Source organism: Colossoma macropomum, unplaced genomic scaffold, assembly GCF_904425465.1.
Source record: "Colossoma macropomum unplaced genomic scaffold, Colossoma_macropomum, whole genome shotgun sequence".
NCBI classification, from domain to species: domain Eukaryota; kingdom Metazoa; phylum Chordata; class Actinopteri; order Characiformes; family Serrasalmidae; genus Colossoma; species Colossoma macropomum.
Window position 1 is genome coordinate 26402029 of NW_023494794.1, and position 25055 is coordinate 26427083.

The 25055-nt window shown below is 39.9% G+C and overlaps 1 protein-coding gene across 2 annotated transcripts; it reads left to right on the forward strand.

The window, feature by feature from the left end:
- Nucleotides 1–266: 266 nt before the first annotated feature.
- ciz1a (cdkn1a interacting zinc finger protein 1a) lies at nucleotides 267–20093 on the forward strand. 2 transcript variants are annotated; one of them, XM_036580700.1, is made up of 16 exons: nucleotides 267–428; nucleotides 3220–3455; nucleotides 5451–5575; nucleotides 7440–7606; nucleotides 9093–9186; nucleotides 9342–9429; nucleotides 10462–10538; nucleotides 12266–12342; nucleotides 12430–12639; nucleotides 14227–14357; nucleotides 15475–15568; nucleotides 15753–15866; nucleotides 15978–16100; nucleotides 17730–17808; nucleotides 17899–18020; nucleotides 19245–20093. In XM_036580700.1, exons 2-16 carry the CDS (start codon nucleotides 3289–3291, stop codon nucleotides 19674–19676), a joined length of 2100 nt encoding a protein of 699 aa, XP_036436593.1. In that variant the 5' UTR covers nucleotides 267–428; nucleotides 3220–3288; the 3' UTR covers nucleotides 19677–20093. The 2 variants fall into 2 exon arrangements, with proteins under 2 accessions (XP_036436593.1, XP_036436592.1); XM_036580699.1 differs by lacking the exons at nucleotides 267–428; nucleotides 3220–3455 and having other exon boundaries at nucleotides 5460–5575; nucleotides 12433–12639.
- Nucleotides 20094–25055: the final 4962 nt, after the last annotated feature.

Consider the following 25055-nt stretch of genomic DNA (forward strand, 5'->3'; position numbering starts at 1 on the left):
CAAACTTTAAAAAATTGTTGGAGTTCCCCTTCGTGGACGTCTGGTTCCTATCACCACCACTGTGAACAATTCTGACTCTGCAAGTTTCTCTAGATAGAAGCATTTCACACCAAACCACTCTGAATGACACTGTGTACATGTTAACCGTTTAATTATGCAAAACTTTAAAAAATTGGTGGAGTTCCCCTTCAGGCACAAACCAAACAGCGCACACCGCGCTGACTCTGCAGGTCGCCCTCCGCTGCAGCAGAGGGAGAGAAGACGCTGAAGCACCCCAGTCCGTCTGATCTGAACCGAGCCGGTGTGTTTAGCATTAGCAGGTGCGCAGTCGCTTAAACGGCGAAGAGCAGCAGGCGAGTTTCAGCAGACTACAGCCGTTTATTCCTCTCTCTGAGCGCCTTCAGCCGCTGCACGAAGCCGTAAAGAAGGTCAGGGCGTGTGTGGAACTTCTGTTTGTGTGAGACGCGCAGAGTTCATTTGAGCTCGGAATGAAGCCGGTGTTGTGTTGTCGTTAGCTTAGCTCGCCTAGCTGCTCTCATTGGAGTCGCCTTATAATGGGAAACACGGCGCTAGCCTGTCTGATAGAAAATACATGGGGGCGTTAGCCACAGAGCTAACGTTAGCTGAGCTAGCTGTTTGCGATAGTTTGTGTCGTGTTTTTTTGTTTCAGTTGCCTATTTTCAAGGCTAAATGGTTACGTTAGCCTGTTTTCCTAACCAACTTCAGTGATTAATCTTGATAAAATGATCAATAACAGTGTAGATTAGTTAGTTATGCTCGCTAAGGACTACCGAGCAGGCTGAACTCGTTAGCAGTAGCGCTTTCCACTTGTTTCACTGCTTTGCACTTTTCGTCGTTTTTCGGAGACGTTTAGGTCAACAAAGCTCTTATTATCAGTTTGTCCAGGAGGCTTTTATCTCACTAACAAGAGCAACCAGCCTCAGTGATAAGTAGTGCTTTTTAACCTGCTTATATAATGGCTTGTTTGATGCTGGACGCCGCGACTTTCATCAGTTTTGACTCCGTATCTCTGATAACAAAACAGATTCTGAGTTTATTTTGGCTGGTTTGTCGACCAGCTGAGGATTCGTGTTAAGCTACAGTAGCTAAATCGTAAATAGACGAGTTAAAATACACAAGTTATGTCTGAACGATTTGGGAAAAATATCTAATTAGATAGATAGATAGATCTTTATTGATTACTATACTATTCCAGGAAAATAGAAATAAATCTAGACATAAGTTAAAGTACAAGAGAAATAAAAGTGTATCTGTTTGCTTATTTACATGGCATATGAGAGAGATTTGTGGTATCTACATGACAGCAGGCACTGAGTGGTGTGAGGTAAACTAAAAGCACTTATTATAGACATAACTAACTCAGGGTTGCTTCAGTATCACAGTGTAAAGTGTCATTACAGCAGCATTTGTGATGTATTGCACAGTGTGTTAATAGGAGAGGTGATACAGTGATGAGGTTCAGCTCAGTTCAGACAGCAGGAGATCAGTACCGTCTCTGCAGTAAGGAGACTTGTGTAATTGCGATTTTTCTGATCTGTATTACGACTGAGATTTAAATTTTCTGTAAATTCAGGCCTGTTATTTTGGCCAAAAGTATCAAAACGTCCACTTTTCCAGGTTTGAGACTTTAACATTGAACATATCAGACTGCCAGTTAGTCATGGTTGTGATGTCGGAGCATGTTTGCTTCTGATTAGTCTAACTCATCTATAGGCAGTTTAGAAGCTCTAATATTAAGCTAATATTCCCTGTTTAAGGCAGCAGAGTTAACAATATAGGCTGTAATTAAAATTACAGCTCGTATGGTTTGAAAATTGTGCTCTTTTAAGATGTGATTTCGATATACAGATGATTAATCTCTCAGCACTAATGTCAAGAAATAGCCTGGCTAGACAAGCATTTTCATTCTCCATACTTTTGAATGCATATTGATCTTAGAGTTTGACATCTCAGTAACCATATTTATTTTTTGTGCCACGTAGCACTGAGAAGTGCAGCCCCATCATACTGAAGTCAGGACAGAAAGTATTGTGACTGGAACATGAGAGGGAGTGTGTTATCATGATATAACGTCACGGCTGTGATTTGGTCGCCATAGATCATCACAGGCAACAGTTAAATAAATAAAGTAATAAATTAATAAACTGGGCCGTGAACGCGGCGTTTAATGTTTTAATGTTCGCAGTTCCTTCACCAAGTTATAGTTCCTTAACAAGCAGCTCGTTGCTACGTCAGAGTAACGAACTCCGCCCACTCGCTGCTCAGCCGGCAGTTCGTTGTCCAGCTCCTTACACTAAATTCCCAAACTGTCATCACCACTGAGCAGCTTTTCAGTCGGCAGCTGTGACAGAAGAACAGCTAAACAACCTGGAATCAGCCAGAAATGAACCCAATACCATTCGCCAAACATGTAGTCTGATCTTCAGAGTCTGATCAAATCAGACTGAGCCATAAAACTGCCGCAATATCAAGTTTAGCTCAGTTTTGTCAGTTTTTGCCAGATCAGTATTAATGTTGTTTTGTTCCAGCCAGTCTGTAAAGCATCTTACAGCCTGTTTTGTTTGGCGAATGGTGTTGGGTTCATTTCTGGCTGATTCCAGGTTGTTTCGACTGAAAAGCTGCTCAGTGGTGATGACAGTTTGGGAGTTTAGTGTCGTCTCATCTTCAGAGTCTGACCAAATCGGCTGTCGGTCAAATGTGATCTTAAAAGTGTCCATTTTCTGTTTGTGGCAAAGTAAGAAGTAAAAACCTTCAAATGGCTTGAGCGTCTCCTACAGCTGGCCACTCAGCGGAGTGATAGTGTTTGTGAAAAACCCTTCTCAGAACGCTTCTCAACCAATCGGCTTGCGTGGCCGGAACTAACTGTTGTATAAATCAAAATATCACAGCATTAACTATAGTTACTGTCCAACAACTGGTTGGGCGAATCAGCCTCTCATTAAATGAAATCAGGAGTACTGCTGATGGAATTTAAGAAATCCATGTGATGGCTAGAGTGCAACAGGAGAAATCTGGAACCATACCTGTGTTTAACTCAACATATAAACTAATTTTTTTAAATAGAAAAGAAAATTTTGTAATATTTTAACTGTATTTGTGTTTTGTTGTTATTCTAATGTTGTATATGTTGGCTGTATTGGACTCAGATTGCTCTCTTTGCGTGAAATGACTCATGACACTCTTATATCACTGATTCAGGACTCCACCAGGCTGAGTATCGTGCAGTTTGCCAGGTTGTCACCGCCACCCCAGTCTCTGACAGTCGAGATGTTTAACCCACATCACCACCACCAGCAGCAGCAGCAGTTCCATCAGCACCTGCGGCAGCTGCAGCAGCTTTTCCAGCAGCAAACCCCGCCTCCTCCTCCGCCCCCTCCGCCGCCTCCTCAGCCTCCACCCAGCCACCACATCCCGCATCACCACGCAGGCGGCCGGTAAGGCACTACTACACTCTCAGAAAAAAGGCATGAAACTGTGACTGGGGCAGGACCCCTCCTGTCACTGGGGTGGGACCCTCAAGGGTGCATCTCAGTACCTTTAGTCAGGGAACATAACTGAACCATAATCCACTGAAATGATATGTTCTAAGCTGTACTGACTCCACACACCCCGTCTCGTCTCCAGGCTTTTATTTTACTGTTCTATTTTAAAACATTCGGTTATGAAAAGGTACAAATACGAACTTTTCACCTGGAAAAACTTATTTAAGGTCCACAATCAGACCTTAAAACCACTGTTGTACCTTTGAGGGTACATTTACATTGTTCGTACCTTGATGAACAAAAAATATAAGTGCACAGAACCTTTATTTCTAACAGCGAAGGGTCGAGGATGAATTGAGTGGTCCGTTCAGTCGGTCTGAATTCAAAAATCCCACCAGCTGTGGCAGAGTCAGAATCACATTATTGGCCAGGTACGCTTGCATGTACTAGGACTTTATCTTGGCGTTGGTGCATTCATAAACAAACCAAACAGAATGCAAAATGCAATAAATACAAGGACCTAATCATTAAGGGTGAGGACAAAATATGTATCATGGATATATATAACAGGAATGTGCTTTTTGACTAATTTTAATGTTAAAAAAATCGAGAAAAAAGACAAAAAGCTACATTTTAGGCACAAACTTTGAAAAAATGATTTGTATTCAGTATGTCACATTTCTGTGCTGCACTAAACCCAATTAAATTGACTAATTATGCTCTCTTTATCAAGCATGTAGTTGGGAAAGTACTGACGATATCCATAATTTGCCAAATGCATATAATGTAATTTAGATATTAAAAAATGTTCCTTGTATGTATAAATATTGTTTTTTTTTGTGTGTTTAATACCTGGGTAATGTTCACCATCCTGTGTAAGACTCTCTTGGGTGTAATTGTAAGAGAAACAGAACAGTCTAATCAGAACAAGCTCTGTCAGATTTTTGAGAAGTTCTTTTAGGATAGACCACTAGCACTTGTAAAATCTATCACTCTATGGAAACGTCCATTTTTGTGTCTCTAGCATTTACAGATATATTACACTTGAAAAACATCACAATTTATTTATATTTTAAAATAAAACGATAACTTGTTTTAAGAATCACACCTTCTTGAGCCGTCAAATTAGCAATATTGCTTTATAAATCAATCATATAGAATTCCAAGCACCACAGAAGTGCTAGTCCTCACCGTCATGTGTAAAGGGTGAGGCCATATTTTGAGGGGGAAAAAAAAACCTATAAAATAATCTATACATGACTACGAAATATATGATTTAAATGACATAAAGAAAACAAATGGCAAATAAATATTATAAAATATATAATGAAAGTTGTGGTCCCCAGGAGTCGTGTCACTGGTGTGACTGCGTAACAAAAAATCTCTTATTTTGAAATAAAAGTCACACTGATGACATCACTCGACTTCCTTTTACCTGTTTTCTGAGGATCTATGAAGAAAAGCACATGGTGAGTCCACTGAGTCTTTCAGTTATCAGAGATTTTCTCATTTAGCTCATGATTTCATATGAAGCTTTTAGCTGAAGTCACTGGTGTGACCGACTTTATTCTGAGGTAACTGTGAAAAAATAGAATACAAATGGATTAAATTCCATATTTTAGTGGATATTCCATGATTGACAACATGTGGTTTGATGCTCTGTAGCAGCCTTTCTTATGTGTAACACCAATAATGATCAGTAACACCAGTGACTCCTATAGATAAATAGAAATGTGGACATTTCTGTGGAATGACCGGACTATTTTTTCCAAAATCAACATGCTATCAGATTAAATTTAAGCACACATTAAAAAAGTTAATAAACGCTTATTAATTTTATTTTAAAAACGGCTCAGCGCTACTGGTGTATTTGATGCAGTCTGTTTGGGCTTTAATAACACTGTTCAGGCTTTGTTCTTCAGTTCAGTGTCTGCTTGTGTCTAACAGGCCCTTGGCCGTCCCAGCGCCGGCACCGCCTCCCGCCCGTATGGTCAACCTCTGCTCAGCCACTCAAACTATCATCGCCCCGAACCCCATGCTGCAAGGGGCGTTACTGATGCAGCAGATGCAAGGTAAACTGAGTCCGTGTTAGACATGGCTTTCTTTATATAGCTGCTGTGTGGAGCCGGTGGTGATTTAGGAAAGGTCATGTGATGTCTGTAGTGTCCTTACTTTGACAGTTAACTGCAGTTGCAGGTGTGTTTTGTTTTTTGTGTGTTTGTTTTAATAGGCAGTTATTTACTGGATTGGAATTTTAATTTGATTTTTATGTTTGAAATCACTTTTTTTATTTGACTGTCGATTAAAAGTATTTGTATTAAGCAAGCTGACCGAAATAACTTCAAAATAACCTTTGATTTTCTCTTAAATGTCATTAATGTTTTTGGTCCTAAATGTTGTTAAAGCTTTTGGTCATCATTTGTGTGGTAAACACAAATAGACACTAACAGTGTAGCTGTTGCATAGATTTCTTCCCCCGTCCCAAATGGTTGACCAATTTAAATAAAAATAAATACAAATCAAAGATCAAAAAATTTAAAATCTCTTTTGCACAACAGCACAGATTATATTTATTTATTTATTTTTTTTCCCCTTCTGTTTGTTTTAGAAGAGGGGCAGAGGAAGTTAAAGGGCCTATATCTTACACTTTTCTTACATTTTATATTTCCACCTGAAACATTTGTGAGGTTTTAGAAACCAAAATTAGCAATTATTCATTTTACATGTTTTTACTCTACCGTTAAGTCGGTGGGCTGTGTTCTTATTGGCTGGCATGTATTGTGCCTCAATCCGGGCTGAAACACTCGTTCACATTACAAGCCTCGTTGCTCAAATCTGATCTCTCTGACACGATGGTTCACACTCGTTTAGTTAAGCGATTCAAATCTGTCATTAATGTGACGAACCGGCGTCCTGAAATGACCCTCATGAACACATCCTACTCAGTAACGTCACGTGAACGAATCACGTTCATCATCAGCACAAACTAACGAGCAGAACGAGCTTCGCTGAGAAGATAATTAACTCTGATCAGCTCTCAGCTTCATTATCAGAGCGAGACGAAGGAGAAAAAGGTGAGATGAGCTGCTTTTCCACCATTTACAGGCTTTAACTTCTGTTTGGCGCTGCTGCCATGGTAACGCTGAATGATGGTCACGCACAGTGGAAAAAAAGCTCATGATTTCCGATCTGAGCGTCACATTAAGGTTGCATGGCCACAAATCGGATATGTATCCGATCTAGATCCACATATGAAAGTGACTCAGGTCAGATTTGAAAAGATCAGATTTGTGTCCACACAGCCCTGAAAACATCAGATCTGAGTCACATTAGGGCAAAAGATCGGATTTGTGCCACTTAATGTGAACGTAGCCTATATAAGCATGAATGATCAGAGCTAAACTGACTGAAAAGGCAGATGTATGTAAATGTGTTGGTCTTTGTGACATCACAAAAACAGTGATTTCAAAACAGCCTTTTTTTGTAGTTTTGTTTCCATGTATGAACTGAGAAGTGGTACATCAAAGCTTTATATACTGCAGCGAAGTTGAATAAAAGCATAGAAAAGTCAGCTTTCCAATCTGTTTCATTTGAAATCTTATGCCTGAACAATAAAAAAGATACACACCCAAATAGAGCCATGCAGTAAATTTGGAGAATGTCAGTCTGTGAGGAGAGATTGTGAGGTTACATGATAAGTTCCAGTGCTGCACGAATAAACAGGCTTAACAGCTACATTATAAATCTTTCACAAAACACAACCAGCACAAAGGCTCTTTACTCAACAGTGTCTATGTTAAGTGTCTGCACAGGCGAGCGTCCAAGAGAGTCTTATCAGCCTGTAACAGAAACATATTTGAATTTGAGAATATGGGAATAAGCAGTAAGAATGAATTTTATTTAATGGAGCCTGCAAATCTGCCTTTTCTCCATCAGGGAACATGAGGAGCTTTGCCATGGGTGGTCAGCAGTTCCAGCAGTTTTTCGCTGCAGGCTCGAGGTCCTCCATCTTGGGCCCTGTTCCGCTTGGGGTTGCCATTAAAACTCCGCACATGGGATTTCCTCCACGACACTTCAACCCTCATGCTCGCTATTTCAACAGTGTAAGACCTCAGTGGTTCATCTCTCAGTGCGGATTGTCCAGTGCAGGGGTCGGCAACCCAAATGTTAAGAAGAGCCGTTTTGTCCTTTCAACAAAAATCAAATCACTTTGGGAGCCACAACATGTCCGTTTTACTATCTTGACTGTAAATATGTGTCAGTATGTGCTGATGTTCTAGTATAGGCTAAAAATATAAGATAAATGAAAAATGCAGACTTACTTCGCTCTGCTTTAAGCTTTAGCTCAGTTATAGTTGCTTTTCTCGCATCTCCAGCAGGAAACTTTTCCAAAATTACAATAGTTTTAGTTTTAGAATTGACTTTTTACGAGGCTGAAGTCGCTGCTTATGACCAGCTCCTTGTTTCTACGCTCATTGTCCATTTTATCAGCTCCACTTACTATATAGGTGCACTTTGTAGTTCTACAGTTACAGACTGTAGTCCATCTGTTTCTCTGCATACTTTGTTAGCCCCCTTTTACCCTGTTCTTCAGTGGTCAGGACCCCCATGGACCCTCACAGAGCAGGTACTATTTGGGTGGTGGATCATTCTCAGCACTGCAGTAACACTAACGTGGTGGTGTGTTCGTGTGTGTTGTGCTGGTACGAGTGGATCAGACACAGCAGTGCTGCTGGAGTTTTTAAACACTGTGTCCACTCACTGTCCACTCTATTAGACACTCCTACCTTGTCAGTCCACCTTGAAGATGTAAAGTCAGAGACGATAGCTCATCTGCTGCTGTTTGTCCTGGTCATCCTCTAGTCTTTCATCAGTGGTCCAGCCAACAGCGTCCTGTGGGCAGCGTCCTGTGACCACTGATGAAGGACTAGAGGATGACCAACACAAACTGTGCAGCAGCAGATGAGCTATCGTCTCTGACTTTACATCTACAAGGTGGACTGACAAGGTAGGAGTGTCTAATAGAGTGGACAGTGAGTGGAAGCAATGTTTAAGAACTCCAGCAGCACTGCTGTGTCTGATCTGCTCAGACCAGCGAAACACACACTAACACACCACCACCACATCAGTGTTACTGCAGTGCTGAGAATGATCCACCACCCAAATAGTACCTGCTCTGTGAGGGTCCATGGGGGTCCTGACCACTGAAGAACAGGGTAAAAGGGGGCTAACAAAGTACGCAGAGAAACAGATGGACTACAGTCTGTAACTGTAGAACTACAAAGTGCACCTATACAGTAAGTGGAGCTGATAAAATGGACAATGAGCATAGAAACAAGGAGGTGGTCATAATGTCATGCCTGATCAGTGTATTGTGTGTAAATCTCTTGATGAATGGAACAGAAATGATCCAAAACTACTTGAAAGTATGGTTCCATATATTTACATTAAAAGTAAAGTATGTTTTTTTTCTTCTCCTGTTACGTTGTGATTTGGAGATTATAAGGTTTTGATCTGACAATAGTGATATGTTGCTTGGTGCTATAATTACTAGAGCTGGCAGTGACTGTATTGACTCTGCACACGCAGGACTTCCAGTCACGACAGCCTGACAGGAAGCAGGAGAACGAACAGAGACCTGCGGGGGGCACAGACAGCCAGCCGGGGGCAAGCAGCAGCCGAGGTACGCACACTTAAACCTACCTATAAGGCCTGCGACTTCAGTTTGACTCTCTTCAGCACTGCTACACTGTACATTCATTTATATCTTAATGCATCATATTCACTGTCTTTATGTTCACGATCTGTAATCATAAGGCTTATTTATTTTTACCTCAGATGAAGCTGCAGCAGTGGCAGATGTGAGCAGTCAGTCATCTACACAGCAGTCAGATGAGCCAGCTGCAAAGAAACCGAGAACAGAAGGGTAAAGCACACGTTTTTTAACATAACTGTTTATTTTATCGAGGGATAACTTGCACAGTGTAGAATTAAATTCCATTTATCTGCCTCCAAAAGTGTTTTTAAACGTTTTGTTCAGCATTTCGTTTGTCTTAGGAACGTCAAGACACTCCTAACTGCCACTCTAGTAGTTTCTTATCAAAGCAGCTGGCTTGACGTTTGATCAGCGCTTTGTAAATATTAGAAAATATGGATTTAAATTTTATTTTAACATCTTTTCATATACAGGCTTCTCAGTCATTTTAACATCTCCAAAATTGTAGAAAACGAATACATTTATAGCTTCTTCATATCTGCATTAAAATCGCAGCAGCATCTCTGTTAATGTACTACCCTTCTGAGCCTGTATTGATAAAGCTTCTCAGGGTAGGAATGCTAATCTTATGTCAGATTATTTTACTAATAGGAATGCATGCTAGATTAGCACCGCTTCTCTGAAAAGTTTTGAGTCTGGTATTTCGCTGCTGTCGGAAGAAAACCTTGTATATCCGTTTTTGTCGTTTTTCAGTTTTTGACATAATTTGAAAATGCCTGTTGTCCTTTACATTGTGTGTACATTTCATGAAGAAAGGACCAGAAGAAACGGCCCAAAGTCACTTGGAAAAAAGTCTGTTTCCATTGACTTACATTAAAAGTGAAGTAGGTTTTTTACTTCTCCTGTAAAGTTACAATTTTGGAGATGGGAGTTTTTCTTTCAAAAGCGATTTATTCATCTTTTGTGCATCACTCCAAAAACTAGAGCTATGAGAAGGAAAAACCTACTTCACTTTTAATGTAAGTCAATGGAAAACAGATTTTTTTCCAAGTGACTTTGGGCCGTTTCTTTTGGTCCTTTCTTCATGAAATGTACACACAATGTAAAGGACAACAGGCATTTTCAAACTATGTCAAAAACTGAAAATGTGTTTGAATGTGTTTAAACTGTGGGAGAATTCAGAATTAAAGTGCCGTCTTGGTTTTTGGCTATTAAGTTGTCTCTGTTCCTGTTGTCACGTAGGCCAGATGATCCAGTGGAGACAGAAGCTTCCCTGAGTACTGAGTATGAACGCCCTGCTGAAGATCCCAACACTGCAGGTGCACAGATTCAGATGTTCTTACTCCTATCATCCTCCTGGTGTGCAGGACTTTTTCAGAATGTGCTTTTAACCCTCATCTAATTTACCGCTGTCTAATGTTAGTAGCGTCTAAGTGGTGTGCTGTGAATGTGGAAATGAATGAATAAATCGTGCAGTACTTAATTATCAGCCCAGGAGGAAGATATCCCTGTATTATTATGCTAAACACAACAGACCTAGTGTTTAAAATGAGTTAGCGTGGGCCTCCAAGGCACAGGTGAACTCTGGGTCTAGTTTGAATTACACAGATAATAGTGAGGATCCACATTGTGAAATTTGCCTGGCACAAGAAAAGCATAAGACAAGAACAAGGCATAAAATCCCTTGTTGGATAAATGTTTTCTACTTGTTATGATGTTTTAGTTTAGCTGAAGATCTATTCGATTCAATGATTTTTAAGGAAAAGTTTCTTTACATCATGAAATCTAAAACTTCACCATTTGATTTGATTATTTTGGCATGATTCAGAATTATATATAAAAAAAACAGTGAAAACTTACCAATGTCACTGAAGGAGCTTGTTACATAATATAGACAAACACAATAAATAGGGAATTTTTTTTTTACTGATCTAAAATTGACCTAGTTATGTTTCGATAACTTTACAGTTTACAGTACAAGAGCTGCTTGTTTTGACTCTTTTATAATATTTTTGCATTTAATATAGCCCCAGAATGTACAACCCCAATTCCAAAAAAAGGTGGTACGCTGTGTAAATTGTAAATAAAGACAGAATGCAATGATATGCAAATCTCATAGACCCATATTTTATTCACAGTAGAGCAAAGAACACATATCAGATGTTGAAAGTGAGACATTTTACCATTTCATGAAAAATATTAACTCATTTAGAACTTTATGGCAGCAGCACATCTCAAAGTTGGGACAGGGCCATGTCTGCCATTGTGTAGCATCCCCTCTTCTTTTAGCAACAGCTTGTAAACGTGTGGGAAGTGAGGAGACCAATTACATAATTTACACAGTGTCCCAACTTTTTTTGGAACGCACATAGTTGAATATTGCTACGTTCTGAAATCGATGCAGTTGAATCACCACGTTCACACTGATGCATCATGATGCTTCGGTGGACTTCTACACTCCTATTGTCCATCTGTTCTTAATGACCAGGGTTTATTCTGGTTTTTCTATCATAATTTACATGGCCAAATCATAAGGCAAATTATTCAGTAACTGCATGAAATAAATGTAAATTTTTATTTTATTTTATTTTATTTATTTATTTTTTGTAAAAGCTCCCCTCAAATTAACAGAACATGTGTTTTATGATCACACATATTGCTATATGCTTACAATTTACTGCTGAAAGCCAAAAATCTTAAACACTCTTTGTATTATTTTATAAAAATAGTTTTTACAGAGCAGATCACTGAAGAGACGCCATCTGTTTATAGTTTACAGCCCAGATTTGTGGAAAAATGGGTCGATTTTCAGTAGAAAAAAAAATTGTGAGTTCAGCTTCTTTTATTATAAGGGTTTAAAATGACATCACCCATCTATTTGAGTGGAGAGAAGACAGTTCCAGCTCTCATACGACCCCCACCTTTAGAATGTAGCTTATGAAATATGAAAGTTATGAAGAATATGACGAAGTGCGTTTTGGAACCACCGGTGGTCTCAAGGAGTTGAAAAGGTTAAAACGAAATGTAAATGACCTGTTTGTTTCAGACTGCATAGTAGAGGAAGACGGGACCGTGGCCGGGTCAGAGGCGGCTGAGGCGGTGGAGCAAAGCAGAGCAGCTGAGGTTGGCGAACCAAGTACATTTTGCTAAATGCTGAGGAGGAAAATGTAAGGTACCACGCAGCTCCTGACTCCTCTCCTCTTGCCGCAGCAGGTTGAAGACTCCGAATCTTTACTCAAAGACACACAGCGGCAGAACAGTCCGGGTCAGTCTGAGCCTGCAGGCTCTGAGACGGTGGCTGATGGCAAGGAGGACGCTGTCGAGTCAAGTGATGTCAGTGAGGAGACCAGAGAAACAGGAGGAGAAACCTCCAACAGATTCTACTGCTACATCTGCAACATCACCTGTCACAACCAACAGGTTTGGTGCTCTGACATAAGCATTAGTACTGTTTTCCATTTATTTGAAAAGGAAATGAAAACACTGACTAAATCAGTATTGACTGAACATTTAATGCCTGTGTAAATGCTAAAATGTGTTAGAATTGTATGTCGATGGCGGAGTTCAATATTAAACGATTGTCTGATTGCCTGGGGCGAGTGAAATGTGAAGTCGGGACAGCAGTGGTAAAAATTACTTGTCCAGTTGGGAATGTCGACATCAGTAATGGGATACTTTTACTTTTTTCAGGAAAATCCATTAAGTTACTGTTTTTGACCAAGAGGTTTGTGTTTGATTTGTTCAGGACAGTTTAAACTTGCTTGAAAAAGTTCATTTGAACCCTGCGCTGATTTAGGAAATTGACTGGAATTTACAGTCATTTCACTTTCAACTTTTTCGTTGATTATCTGGTTGATCTATTATTGGTTTACTGACTATTGTTTTAAAATAGTCTTAGTCTTCGGTTGCCTACGTTAGTGCTGGGCGATATGACCTCAAATCAGTATTGCGATTAATTGAATGTTTTACCTCGATTAAGATTAATAAACAATTTTTTTTGTTATTATTATTATTATTATTATTTTTATTTTTTTTTTTCCCCTCATACTTCACTGAAAAGGTTTTTACTGTAAATACACTCATATCTTAATGTAAATCGTCTCAACAGCCAGATCGGAATTCACGCGGCTTTTACCTCAGTCCAACTCAACATTCATCATATGAGTCTCAGCTGAGACTCATAAACATTTGTGGTGATATTTCTGTACAAAAAGTAGAAGAGATTTATCCAAAACCCTCCATGTTTGAAGAGATTTCGAAAGAAATGACCAAACGTGGCCGCAGGAGAACGAGGCTGCAGTGTCAAAGAACAGTTAAAAGTCTGGAAGCAAAGTTTAAAGAATCCGAGGACACAAATCAAAGAAGTGACCGCGCCCTTTTTACGGCTCGAACACATTCTGGGTGATGAGCCCAGCTGTCAGTCAGTGAAGCTTCATGATGGCTCCTGTGATGCTGGTGAAGATGAAGCTGAACCTCCGGGAGCGACTGGCGTTTGTTGGCAGTCGTGATTGTTTACCTCTGGATGAGCCGCGTGACGCAGCGCCAAGCTCTGCTCATTTGCTCATGAGGGTCAGTTTAGGAGCTGATCTGTTCAGACTGTCTCATACAGATCACATTTAAAAGATAATGTGACCAGCCAAACAAAAAAAAAATCAGATTTGGTGAGAAAATCAGATTTGGGCCACTTTTACCGGCTGTGTGATTGTAGCCTTAGCTTCCATGTCGCAGACCGGACATGGCAGAGTCATGTGACCACACGCGCGGAAGTAAGTTTTTAAGGGGACAGTACATGAACACACAGAAGTGGGAAAATAACCGACTCGACATTGATTACTTTTCGATTAATCGCCCAGCCCTAGCTTAAATGTGTTTTACCGGTTCCAGTAGCCCTCAGTTTGTCTTCATCACTGATTGACCAATGCATTTGATGAAATTTGGGCCTGTTTATGTATTTTACATTGTGGACCTGGATAAAGAGTTTGTGTGTGTACATGTTTGTCTGCACAGAATTTTCAGAGCCATATGAATGGACTGGCCCACCAGCAGAGAATGATGGAGATACAGCACATGAGTAACGCCTGCCTCGTCACGCTGCTGCCTCGTGTACAGGAGTCTCTGCAAGGGGCTCGCAAGGACGGGTAAGCTGAACACGCAGAAATGCTTGTGTCTACTGTCTGTAGAATATTGGAAACCAGTGTTTTCTTATCATAGTGGCCCAAAAACACAGCATAATCCAAATGCACACACCTATCTAGGGTATGCTGTGTTTTTGGGCCACCCAGATTAGAAATACTGTTCATATATATATATATATATATATATATATATATATATATATATATATATATATATATATATAGGTATAGATATATATATAGGTATAGATATATATATAGGTATAGATACTTTATAATAAAAAAAAAAATAAATAAAGCATACTTTATTTTTAATGTAAGCCAATGGAACCAGACTTTCTTTACAAGTCTTTTTGGGTCATTTCTTTAAGTGCAGCCATCAATAAATTTACACACAATGTAAAGGGCCACAGGCATTTTCAAATCAACTGAAAAACATCAAACCTGGAGATACGAGGTTTTCTTCAGACAGCAGCGATATACATATGTATGTATATATAAAATTAGTTTAAATTGTTCTTTTTTTTTTGGTTAACAAATTTAGCTAATTTGACCATTTGAACCATCTTTAGTCCCAGGTTTACCTTATATGCGGCCTTTGGCCCAGCTGCTCGTGCTTTGACTCCACATTTGTAGCCCTCTCGTTGACATACAGCTTTTCTCGTTCCATTAATGGCTTTCTTGATGAACATTATTTCCAGCTTCTATGGTGCATTAAATTTGTTAATCACCAAAGTACATGAAGTCCAAGGTATCATTTAAAAGCAACACTCTCTTCATATGTGGTAAAGTCAGTAATATTAATAACATTAGCATAGGAGAACTAAGGCTAAATCAGCAAGCAGCAAATGTCACAAAAGCAACAGCAAAGTGGAAAACTCAGTTCCACTCAAAACAAGACGTAACATAGCGGTATGACGGCGTACTCTCACTGAACGTCAGTGATAAAAAATTACGTTCACTGTATTTAAATTATTGAAAAGAATAAAACATTTTAAAACATTCTGATATGGAACTAAAGTATTTATAAGAGCAAATTAAACTGTATGCCCACATATCAACTGTTTCTTGCTAAAATGCCTTGCAGCTGTATAAGTGCTCTATATGTGTTATACTGCAGAGAGAAAAGACCGGGCCTACAGAGGTGGTGCGCCACCTGCCAGACCCACTTCACTACTAATGTCATGGACCATCGCAAGACCAGGGAGCACAAGGTGCAGTATAATATGCTGGCAGGAAATCAGTCCTTAGTTTAATACAAAATAAGTGCCCCTTATGAAAAATAACTTTGTTTAATGTCAGTGTTTTAATTTTCTGATTAAACCAAACACCAAAAGCTAACACAGAAAATAAACCAGTGACTCTCTCTGACTTTCATTTTATATTTTTTTGCTGCAGATTTGTAGCCGCTCCTCTAACCCCACCTGCACGGTCTGTAAGCAGCAGTTCAGAATGTCTAGAGAGTTTGTCGAACACATGCAGTCCACTGAGCACAAGCAGCGCATGGAGCAGGTACAGTTCAAATATCTCTGTAGCACAGAAATGGATTTGCCACTGGTAGCTTTTTAAGATAATGTTTTTGTTTTTGCCTCTTTTTTTAATTTATTTTTATTTTTGCCATAGCTGTGGAAAGAGACTGGGAAAGACAGTTTGGAGGACCTGAGTTTAGAGGCTTATGCAGTTGGAGCGGGCGAAGAAGGTGTGGACAGCGATGAGGAGGAAAGGCCTGATGAAGAAAATGGTCAGGTAGGGGAAATCTGCACATTTTACCCCGATCTTTTTACATGGATGTGGCCTCGTCAACTCCAGAATGGTAGATTTGTCAAACACTGGGCACAGTGGATTGAATGTCACTCCTACTTATCCTAGTGTATCGGATATACACCGATCAGGCGTAACATAATCACCACCTCCTTGTTTCTACGCTCATTGTCCATTTTATCAGCTCCACTTACTATATAGGTGCACTTTGTAGTTCTACAGTTACAGACTGTAGTCCATCTGTTTCTCTGCATACTTTGTTAGCCCCCTTTTACCCTGTTCTTCGGTGGTCAGGACCCTCATGGACCCTCACAGAGCAGGTACTGTTTGGGTGGTGGATCATTCTCAGCACTGCAGTAACACTGACGTGGTGGTGGTGTGTTAGTGTGTGTTGTGCTGGTACAAGTGGATTAGACACAGCAGTGCTGCTGGGGTTTTAAACACTGTGTCCACTCACTGTCCACTCTATAAGACACTCCTACCTTGTCAGTCCACTTTGTAGATGTAAAGTCAGAGACGATGTGTTGATGATCCTCTAGTCCTTGTGGTCACAGTGGTCACAGGACGCTGTTGGCTGGATATTTGTGGTTGGTGGACTATTCTCAGTCCAGCAGTGACACTGAGGTGTTAAACTCCAGCAGCACTGCTGTGTCTGATCCACTCAGACCAGCACAACACACACTAACACACCACCACCACATCAGTGTTACTGCAGTGCTGAGAATGATCCACCACCCAAATAGTACCTGCTCTGTGAGGGTCCATGGGGGTCCTGACCACTGAAGAACAGGGTAACAAAGTATGCAGAGAAACAGATGGACTACAGTCTGTAACTGTAGAACTACAAAGTGCACCTATATAGTAAGTGGAGCTGATAAAATGAACAATGAGCGTAGAAACATGGTCATAATGTTATGCCTGATCTGTGTATATAGAGATGTAATGATACCTTCAGGTGCAATACAATTTTGTACTAAAAATGTCCTGATTATACAGAGCTCTAAATGCATATTACATAACTAAATCGATACAAAATTTATTTTACAACAGAAGATTGCAAAAAACTGTAAACTATAATTTAAAGAAACTCAGAGCTGATCTGTCTAATTTAAAACCTAAACCTTAAATTAAATAATTATTAATAATTATAGCTTATTTTCAGCTTCCCAAAATTGAAGCATCATTATCAACATTAATAAGAAATAAAATAAAATGTCACAAAAGAACAATTAAATTAGATGCAAAATCTGTGCTGATTCTGACACTAAGCTTAATAAGTTACAATAAACAAGTCTCAATTTAAAACATTGAATTCTGATATATATACATCCTCAGTTTTATAGATGATTCAGAATGCGTATGTGATAAAGTGTAATCCTGCTAATTAAGTTGAATGAAAACTGGCCTACAGTCAAAATACAGTCAATATATAAAGACGCACATGTATGGAAAAGTAGTGCTGTGATGGTTTTATTTGATCAGATGACGTCAATGGTAAGCATGTGTTTTCCAGTGGACGTGTAAATGGTAAAAAAACGGATAGATGCAGTGTGAAAAAGTGCATTAGCATCAGCAGAGACGAGTAAGTGGTTCTGGTGGTTCTCACACTTGCAGGAAGGGCTGCCTGTGCAGATGGAAATTACGCTGGAGGACATGACCGAGGAGGAGGAGTTTGACCCAGACACGGTATATGGTAAGGAGAACATCCTCATTTTTATGTATGTCACTAATGGATAAGATCTTGTATAAAAACCTTAAATCATGTATCTGTGTTTTCTCCAAGGTTCCAGCTTTGTGATTCCCGTGGCTGGGTTTCTGTGCCGACTGTGTAACCAGTTTTATCATTTCGAGACATCAGCACGACACACTCATTGCAAGACGCTCCAGCACTTTCAGAGTATGAAGGTAGGCCTAAGACTTTATCTGCATCATTACGTTTCAGCTGCCACAATTAAGGATGGATGTGGTTGTCTGAATATACAGATATCCAGGCTATACAGGTCATCATTCTGTAAGTTAACTGGTACAGGGTTCACTTGGATCCAGCTTTTATAAAGTCATGAAATAGATTAGAAAAAATTAAATTCATGAAATCTGTGAAAATGTCTTTTTGCTAATATTTTTGGCTGTTAGAGGTATTACATTTAGCGATCTCCGATCCCGGGACTTTAATAGATGAGATGCCATTGGTTTGAACAAAACAGATATTAATGTATGCCATATTAGAGTTTGTGCTGTGGAAATGGATTTATTTTTGATGGTATTATTGTGCAGCAGTCCTGTTGTAGCGATGGTGGTGTTTTTGATTGTCAGTGTGCAATAATTATGTGAAATTATTAATTGTTATTAATCAAAACTGGCATATACATTTCTAATATCACAAAAGGCTGCAGTGGACAAATGGGTCCTTCTATCCAGTCAGTAGTTTATTTATATGCTTTTCACATCCTCAGATGTGCTTTGGCTGTTTGGACCAATCAAGACATTTATGTAATCCATCAAATTTGTCATTTTGGTTTAAAAAAAAAAAAAGGATGTTTTTAATATATTGTGTTATTTTGCAATATTGAAACATGAACATTTTAAATGTTTAGTCTCTAACCACCTCCACACAGCCTGCGACTGCTCTATTTGATTTTACTTAACTTTTAATATGATTTTTGGTTTGTTTTTCACTTTTGTACTTTTTATTTCTTTACTTTATATCATTGTTTTTATTCTTTTTATTTATTTTATCATTGTCAATTTATTGTCTTACATCTATTTCTTTTATTTTATTAATATATATTTTTATTTATCCTTATTTCATCTGTTATTTGTTGAGTTACTATATTGTAATTTTAATCGTCTATTGATTTAACGGTTTATTGGTACCTTCTTATTATTAAATTTTACTATTATGATTTTTATTATTTCATTATAACTTTTGGTTTATTTTTTACTGTACAACTTCTGATTCCTGTATTGCTCGGCTACATTGTAAATGGGGGTCTCCTTCAATGTATTCCGAGTTTAAATAAAGGTTGATTGATTAATTGATTATAGTATGCAGCAGTATAGTATAATGTGTAGCCTAAGCAGTGATGGACCTGTGATTGTAAATTCACTATTGATATTTGTCTATTACAGAAATACAAGGCCTTAAAGCTCCAGGAGGGCTCGACAGTAGAGTCAGTCTGTGGCAGTTCAGCGGACCATCCCACCAAAAATGCAGACCCCCAGGCCAGACAGGCTCCCAGTAGCTCCTCTTTAAGTGACCCTGCTATCAGCAACAGTAGACTAGCTCCAGTGAGTTCCAGCGAACCAGCTACTACTCATCAGGGAAGCATTACCACCACCAGCAGCACAAGCAACAGCAACAGCAGCAGCAGACCGCCTTCCCCAAGCCAGCAGGCAGCGGCTGGACCACCCGGCCAGCCCGGAGACGTGGAGGAGGAGACGGTTACAGAGGAGCCGGAGGAAGAAGACGACGTTCCTAGCAGCGTGCCGGAGGAAAAGGCCACCAGAGGACGCGGCAGATCATCTGCGAAGAAAAGAGGGAGAGGAGGAAGAAGACGCTGAGGGAGTGTGGGCTCAGGAATGGAAAGAGAGAGAGAGAAAGAGAAATAGAGGACTGAGCTGCTACCTAGTGTGAGGGAGGGAGGGAACTTGATTCGATCTCCATTTTACCCAACCCCTGCAGTGTACCTCTTCAGCTAAAACAGCAGAAAGCCAGGACAATCCCGATAGAGAGTAGGTCTTTCTTTCACTCAGCCTTTTTTTCTAAGTGTTTTCCCCACAAAACTAACCATGTAGGTCATAGTAATCGTTTCTTCTTTCAGGCAGTGAAAGGTGGGACAAGGCGTAACAGTAACTTTTCAAAAGAAAGTTGCACAAAAAGAAAGTTTCCACTCTCGATTCTGCACAAGCTTGTAGTGACTTAGAATGTAGCAACTCTCAAACAAGCGTTTTTAAATAAAAAAGGTGGTTTTGTAAGAAGCAAAACTAAAAAAACTGTCAAGGTACTATATTTTAAAAATCGATGTCTTAATCGCGTTCAGCTCTTTCCCAGGAAAACTCATCTTGTGTTCAGATGCTGTGAGGAATCGCGCGACTGTTTAGCTGAGAAGTGAGAGATTTCAAGGGAGGTAACCCTCATTGCCCTAACCCTGTCATTCTTTATGAACGTTTTAAACTGCTGCTCTCCTTTTGTCTACTGGCTCAGAGATCAGTTTTTGCTTGGCTTTAGTTTCAGAGCACTCAGGCGATTCTTGATGGGCTAGATGTGGAACGCTGCTGACGGTCATTGACTTCAGGCTAGACGACACCAGATTCACCACTGCTGTACGCAGTAAAATCAACAATGTGCTTAGAATTAGACAGTGTGGTCCTGTTCTGGGGTGAGTAGGTTCAGAAAGTGCTGTGCAAAAGTCTTAGGCTGGTTTTATCTGGCCAAACTTTCATGCAAAATCATTTCTGCTCAGCTGGACAGTTACATGAAACAATCAAAAAGCAAAGTTGCATGCAATGTTCTCCGTTGCTCGAACATTTAGCCAAATTAGCAGCTGGAACTTTTTAAATACACCGTACTGTTCTTGGTACAAGTTCATCCGTAGGTATAACTGACAGATTTACAAACTTTTTATCATCATTGTATGTTTTTTCCAGCTGTGAGTTCTGCGTCTCTGTAATAATTTTCATAGTTTGGAGCCCAGATGAATCAGACGTCTGACATTACCTTTGAGAAACTCATGTTTGTTAACTAAGAAAATTGAAAAACTACCAATCTTGAGTCACCAAACCCCCCGTCGATCTGGGGGGATCAGTCGTTTGAAATTGTCACTCGACGTGATCACGTGATTTGGATTGGATGCTTTATTGAAGTTGTTTCACGAAGCTGAGCTGCCTGCAACTGTTGCAGCAGAGTTTCAAGTGAGTTGCAAGACGCTTTACTCTCTGCAACTCAAGTGCAGTTCGATTTCATGTAGGTTTTGGGCAACTAAAGATGCATGAAAGGTTCACCATGTAAAGCCAGCCTTAGGCACCGAAGCAAATCGCCATTTATCTGGGCAGTAAGTGTGTTTCAGCCACTAAAAACAGTATAATATTAGAATAAATACAGTTAGAAAGTAATAACAATATGTTGATTTTAAAAAAAGCAGTTATGTTGAGCTAATTAGAAGAATATTACATTGATTTGTTAAATTCCATCAGCAGCACACATGATTTTAATTCAGTGAAGGATCGATTAGCCAAACTATGTATTATGTAAATAATACTGGCTGTGATTGGAAATGGTTCAACAAGCACAGTGACACACATCACTACTTACTGCATTAGTATTATTTGTATTTATTATAATATTAGTGTTTTTCCCCAAACAAATGCTTACTGCCTTGATAAATAGCTTTATGAAAAAAATTCTCAGATGCCTTTCCACTTTTGCACAGTTGTATGCAAAAGTTTGGGCACCCTGGTCCAATTACCTGCTTTGTTGATTTACATGTTTTGATTTTCTAAGTGAAAATAAGTGAATACATCCTTTACAGATAACAGACTTAAGCACATTTAATGCACAGTTGCTGTTTATTTGGTAAATTTAACATAGTGGAGGCAGAAATAAAGCATAAAATGTGGCCTGAGCGAAAGTTATGGCACACGTAAAGCCAGACATACCCTGCGATTTTAGCCCGATTTTAGCTCCGATTGAGCAGATGGACAATCGGATGGATTTCTGACATGTCAGAATTTTGGTCGCTTGTCTCTCAGTCTGAGCAGCTTCATGAACCGATTTCTCAAAGTCGCACCCAAAACCACACACAATCACTGCCACCGCTCCTACACGGAGGCAGTAAAGTACGTGTTTGCAGCACCAGCGTCCGTGTATGCCGACTTTGCTCCGTTTGAATTGCGAGGTATAAATAAATAATGTTTGTCTTCATAGAGCTTCCTTTAGACCGCCTGGTCTTCAGCTTCAGTGCACAGCGTGGCACAAGTTAGCAAAGCTGGTGTAGCGGTTTATCAATGGCTGAATCTGGCTTCTACACCAAAATAGTGCCCTGTTAGTCCAGTATGGAACTGTGCACACATGGCTGAATCTCAGAAGGCTATTTATTAGACATGCGATGCCCTTTATGGGTGCAGGAGCCACTATTTTAATGTGGTGCACAGGGAGCCGTTTGAGATTCAGCCAGTGTTTTGAGCGGGACTCGGAGGCACAGCGTGTTGTTTTGAATGAAACAGCTTTATTGTAGACAGAGCGTCTGTAGTGGCTGCGTTTCGGGTGCAGTGTGAGCACCCATGTCGCGTCATGTCAGTCGGCCCGAGTGTTTTCATACAATGTGAGTGTATAAATCGCAGACTTTGGCCGAACACGATGGGCGATTCAGACGTACAATATTTCTAAAATCGCACAGTGTATGCCTGGCTTAATATGTATTCCCCCGCCAAACACGTTAAATAATAGAAATTGTGCAGAAAAATGCCACGTGTAGAGGAGGTGTTAACTTATTTTCACTTAGAAAGTCAACAGAACGTCTTTTCACTGGGGGTGTTCACACGTTTGCATTGACTTTGCATTGACTGACTTCAATAAGCCCTTGTGATTTTACCGTATATCTCTTGTAAGCAGGCCGCCATAGAAATTGAATCACTGTAGGTGACTAGATAAAACAATACTCAAGCATTATTCCACTGAATTAGCCTAAGTGGATCTGAAGTCCTTCTTTGTAATGAAAGGGACGTGGACAGGTGACGTTTAGAGGACGGCTTCGCTAGACCAGAGTATTCTGGGGTTAAACAGAAGCGACTGAACATTCAGGTTAGCTCTAGCAGGATCACACAAAGCCAGCACTCTTTAATGAGCTTTTGTACGCATGCTGTTCCAACGAACAATATTTAGGTTACAGCCTAAGGAACTCGATACTTGTTAAATCCTTTGTAAGTGTTTCACCCATTCATAGTCGGATTCTCCGCCATCGTTCTGGGCCCATCTTAGTCCTGCTGCTGCTGCTGTTGTTGTTATTGTTGTTGTTGTTAGCTTAGCTGATTATATGACCATGCCGTTTATGTCTTTCTTCAGCCGTGTCTATGACTGTGCCGCTCTATAAAAGTGGATTTGACGAGGGAAATTCTCTACCTGCCAGTTTCCTTTTAGTCATGAATCCTCACAGACTGATCTAGTCAGTTGAGTAACTCAACATTCGGCAGAACCAGGAAAAAAAAACAACCAGATTCTCAAATCTGTTGTTTATGCAGGAGTTGAATGAGGCTGAAATGGTCCACCCAGCATTTTGTGTTCAGCTCTGGCATGAGGAAGTATAAAGGATGGCTAACCCAACCCAGTTCTCTGCAGACTAACCCTGCATATTGTGTTCGGCGAGTATAACGAACAGGAAATAACAGTGTGATTGTTTTGGGCTTCGTTGAAAAGGTGTCACAAGGTCGAGGAACTTTAAAGAGGAAATTGCGCAGAAGTGTTCAGTTTTGTGAGCTGTTTCTACACAAGGCAGTGCACCTCTTCTAATTCTGTGTTCGCTGAAACCTGAAACCTGTTTCGGGTCAAACTTCCAAGCAAATTCCGTTAGCACTGTTTCTTTTCTTTTTCTTGACACATATTTCTTTGAACCATTGAAGTGCTGAAATGTTGGTAGCAGTCGCCCATTTGTGCGGATATAAATCCAGATCCTTTGACAGGACACGTCACTTTTTTGAGGTCATAAAAAACAGATTTATGGCTTTTTTATAGCTGCGTGAGGGCGAAACACTGATTTTAGTGCAGTTTTGTACAGAGGTGCTTGAGAAGCTTTGTGATGTTTTTACATCCTCTTCGGCATTAGCTGTGTGGATGATGTTGGATGTGATGCTTTTGTTTTTCTTCTACCTTTTTTTTTTTCCTCCTAAAAGTATTGTGCGTTATTGTTTTATATGATTTTGTTTTTAATTTGCATCTCAAACTATACACTGGAAAAATTGAACGGGCATATATAGATGTATGCTTAGTCTGGCGGTTGCACCAAACCGTCTGGGGACTTAATGCATACAATGAAACAGGTACACATGTTAAGAATAGTACTTTTAATGTAGGATCGCCACTAATGGCAATTGTGTCTTACCTTTGGGTTGCCGATTGGCTAAATTTGCTTTATTTTTAAGCATAATGCCTTTATTTAGGCTACGTTCATACAGCAGGTAAAAGTGGACCAAATCTGATTTTTCTCACCGAATCAGATTTTTTTGTTTGGCTGTTCACATTATCTTTTAAATGTGATCTGTGTGTCACATCAGTCTGAACAGATCAGCTCCTAAACTGACCCACATGAGCAAAAGAGCAACGCATCACGTTGCTTTACGGCTCATCCAGAGGTAAACAATCACGACGGCCAACGAACGCCATTCGCTCCCGGAGGATCAGCATCGTCCTCATCAGCATCACAGGAGCCATCATGAAGCTTTATTGACTGACAGCTGGGCTCATCACTCAGAATAAACGGTTCTTTGACGCTGCAGCCTCGTTCTCCTCTGGCTGCGTTCAGACATTTCTTTCGAAATCCCTTCAAACATGGAGGGTTTTGGATCAGTCTCTTCTAATTTTTTGTACAGAAATATCAGCCCAAATGTTTGAGTTTCAGCAGCGCAAAATTATGACAAACGTAGAGCTGGATTGATGTAAAAGCTGCATGAATTCTGAATTTGAATTCATGAATTTCAGTACCACATATGAAAGCGTCTCAAATTGGAATTGAAAATGTCAGATTAAATGTGTTTTTTGCTGTTCACACTGAAACACAGACTCAAATCTGTGTCACATATGAAGAAAAAGGTCATATTTGGGCCACTTTTACCTGCTCTGTGAACAAAGCCTTAGGCTACGTTCACATTACCAGGTTGAAGTGGCACAAATCTGATTTTTTGCCCTAATGTGACTCAGATCTGATGTGTTCAGTGCTGTGTGGACACAAA

Excerpts from the sequence above, each read along its gene's own strand:
- ciz1a (XM_036580700.1), top strand. The coding sequence starts at position 3,289 with ATGTTTAACCCACATCACCACCACCAGCAGCAGCAGCAGTTCCATCAG. Across the intron at positions 5,576-7,439 it reads ACTGATGCAGCAGATGCAAG|GGAACATGAGGAGCTTTGCC; the intron begins GTAAACTGAGTC and ends TTTCTCCATCAG. Across the intron at positions 9,430-10,461 it reads AAGAAACCGAGAACAGAAGG|GCCAGATGATCCAGTGGAGA; the intron begins GTAAAGCACACG and ends GTTGTCACGTAG.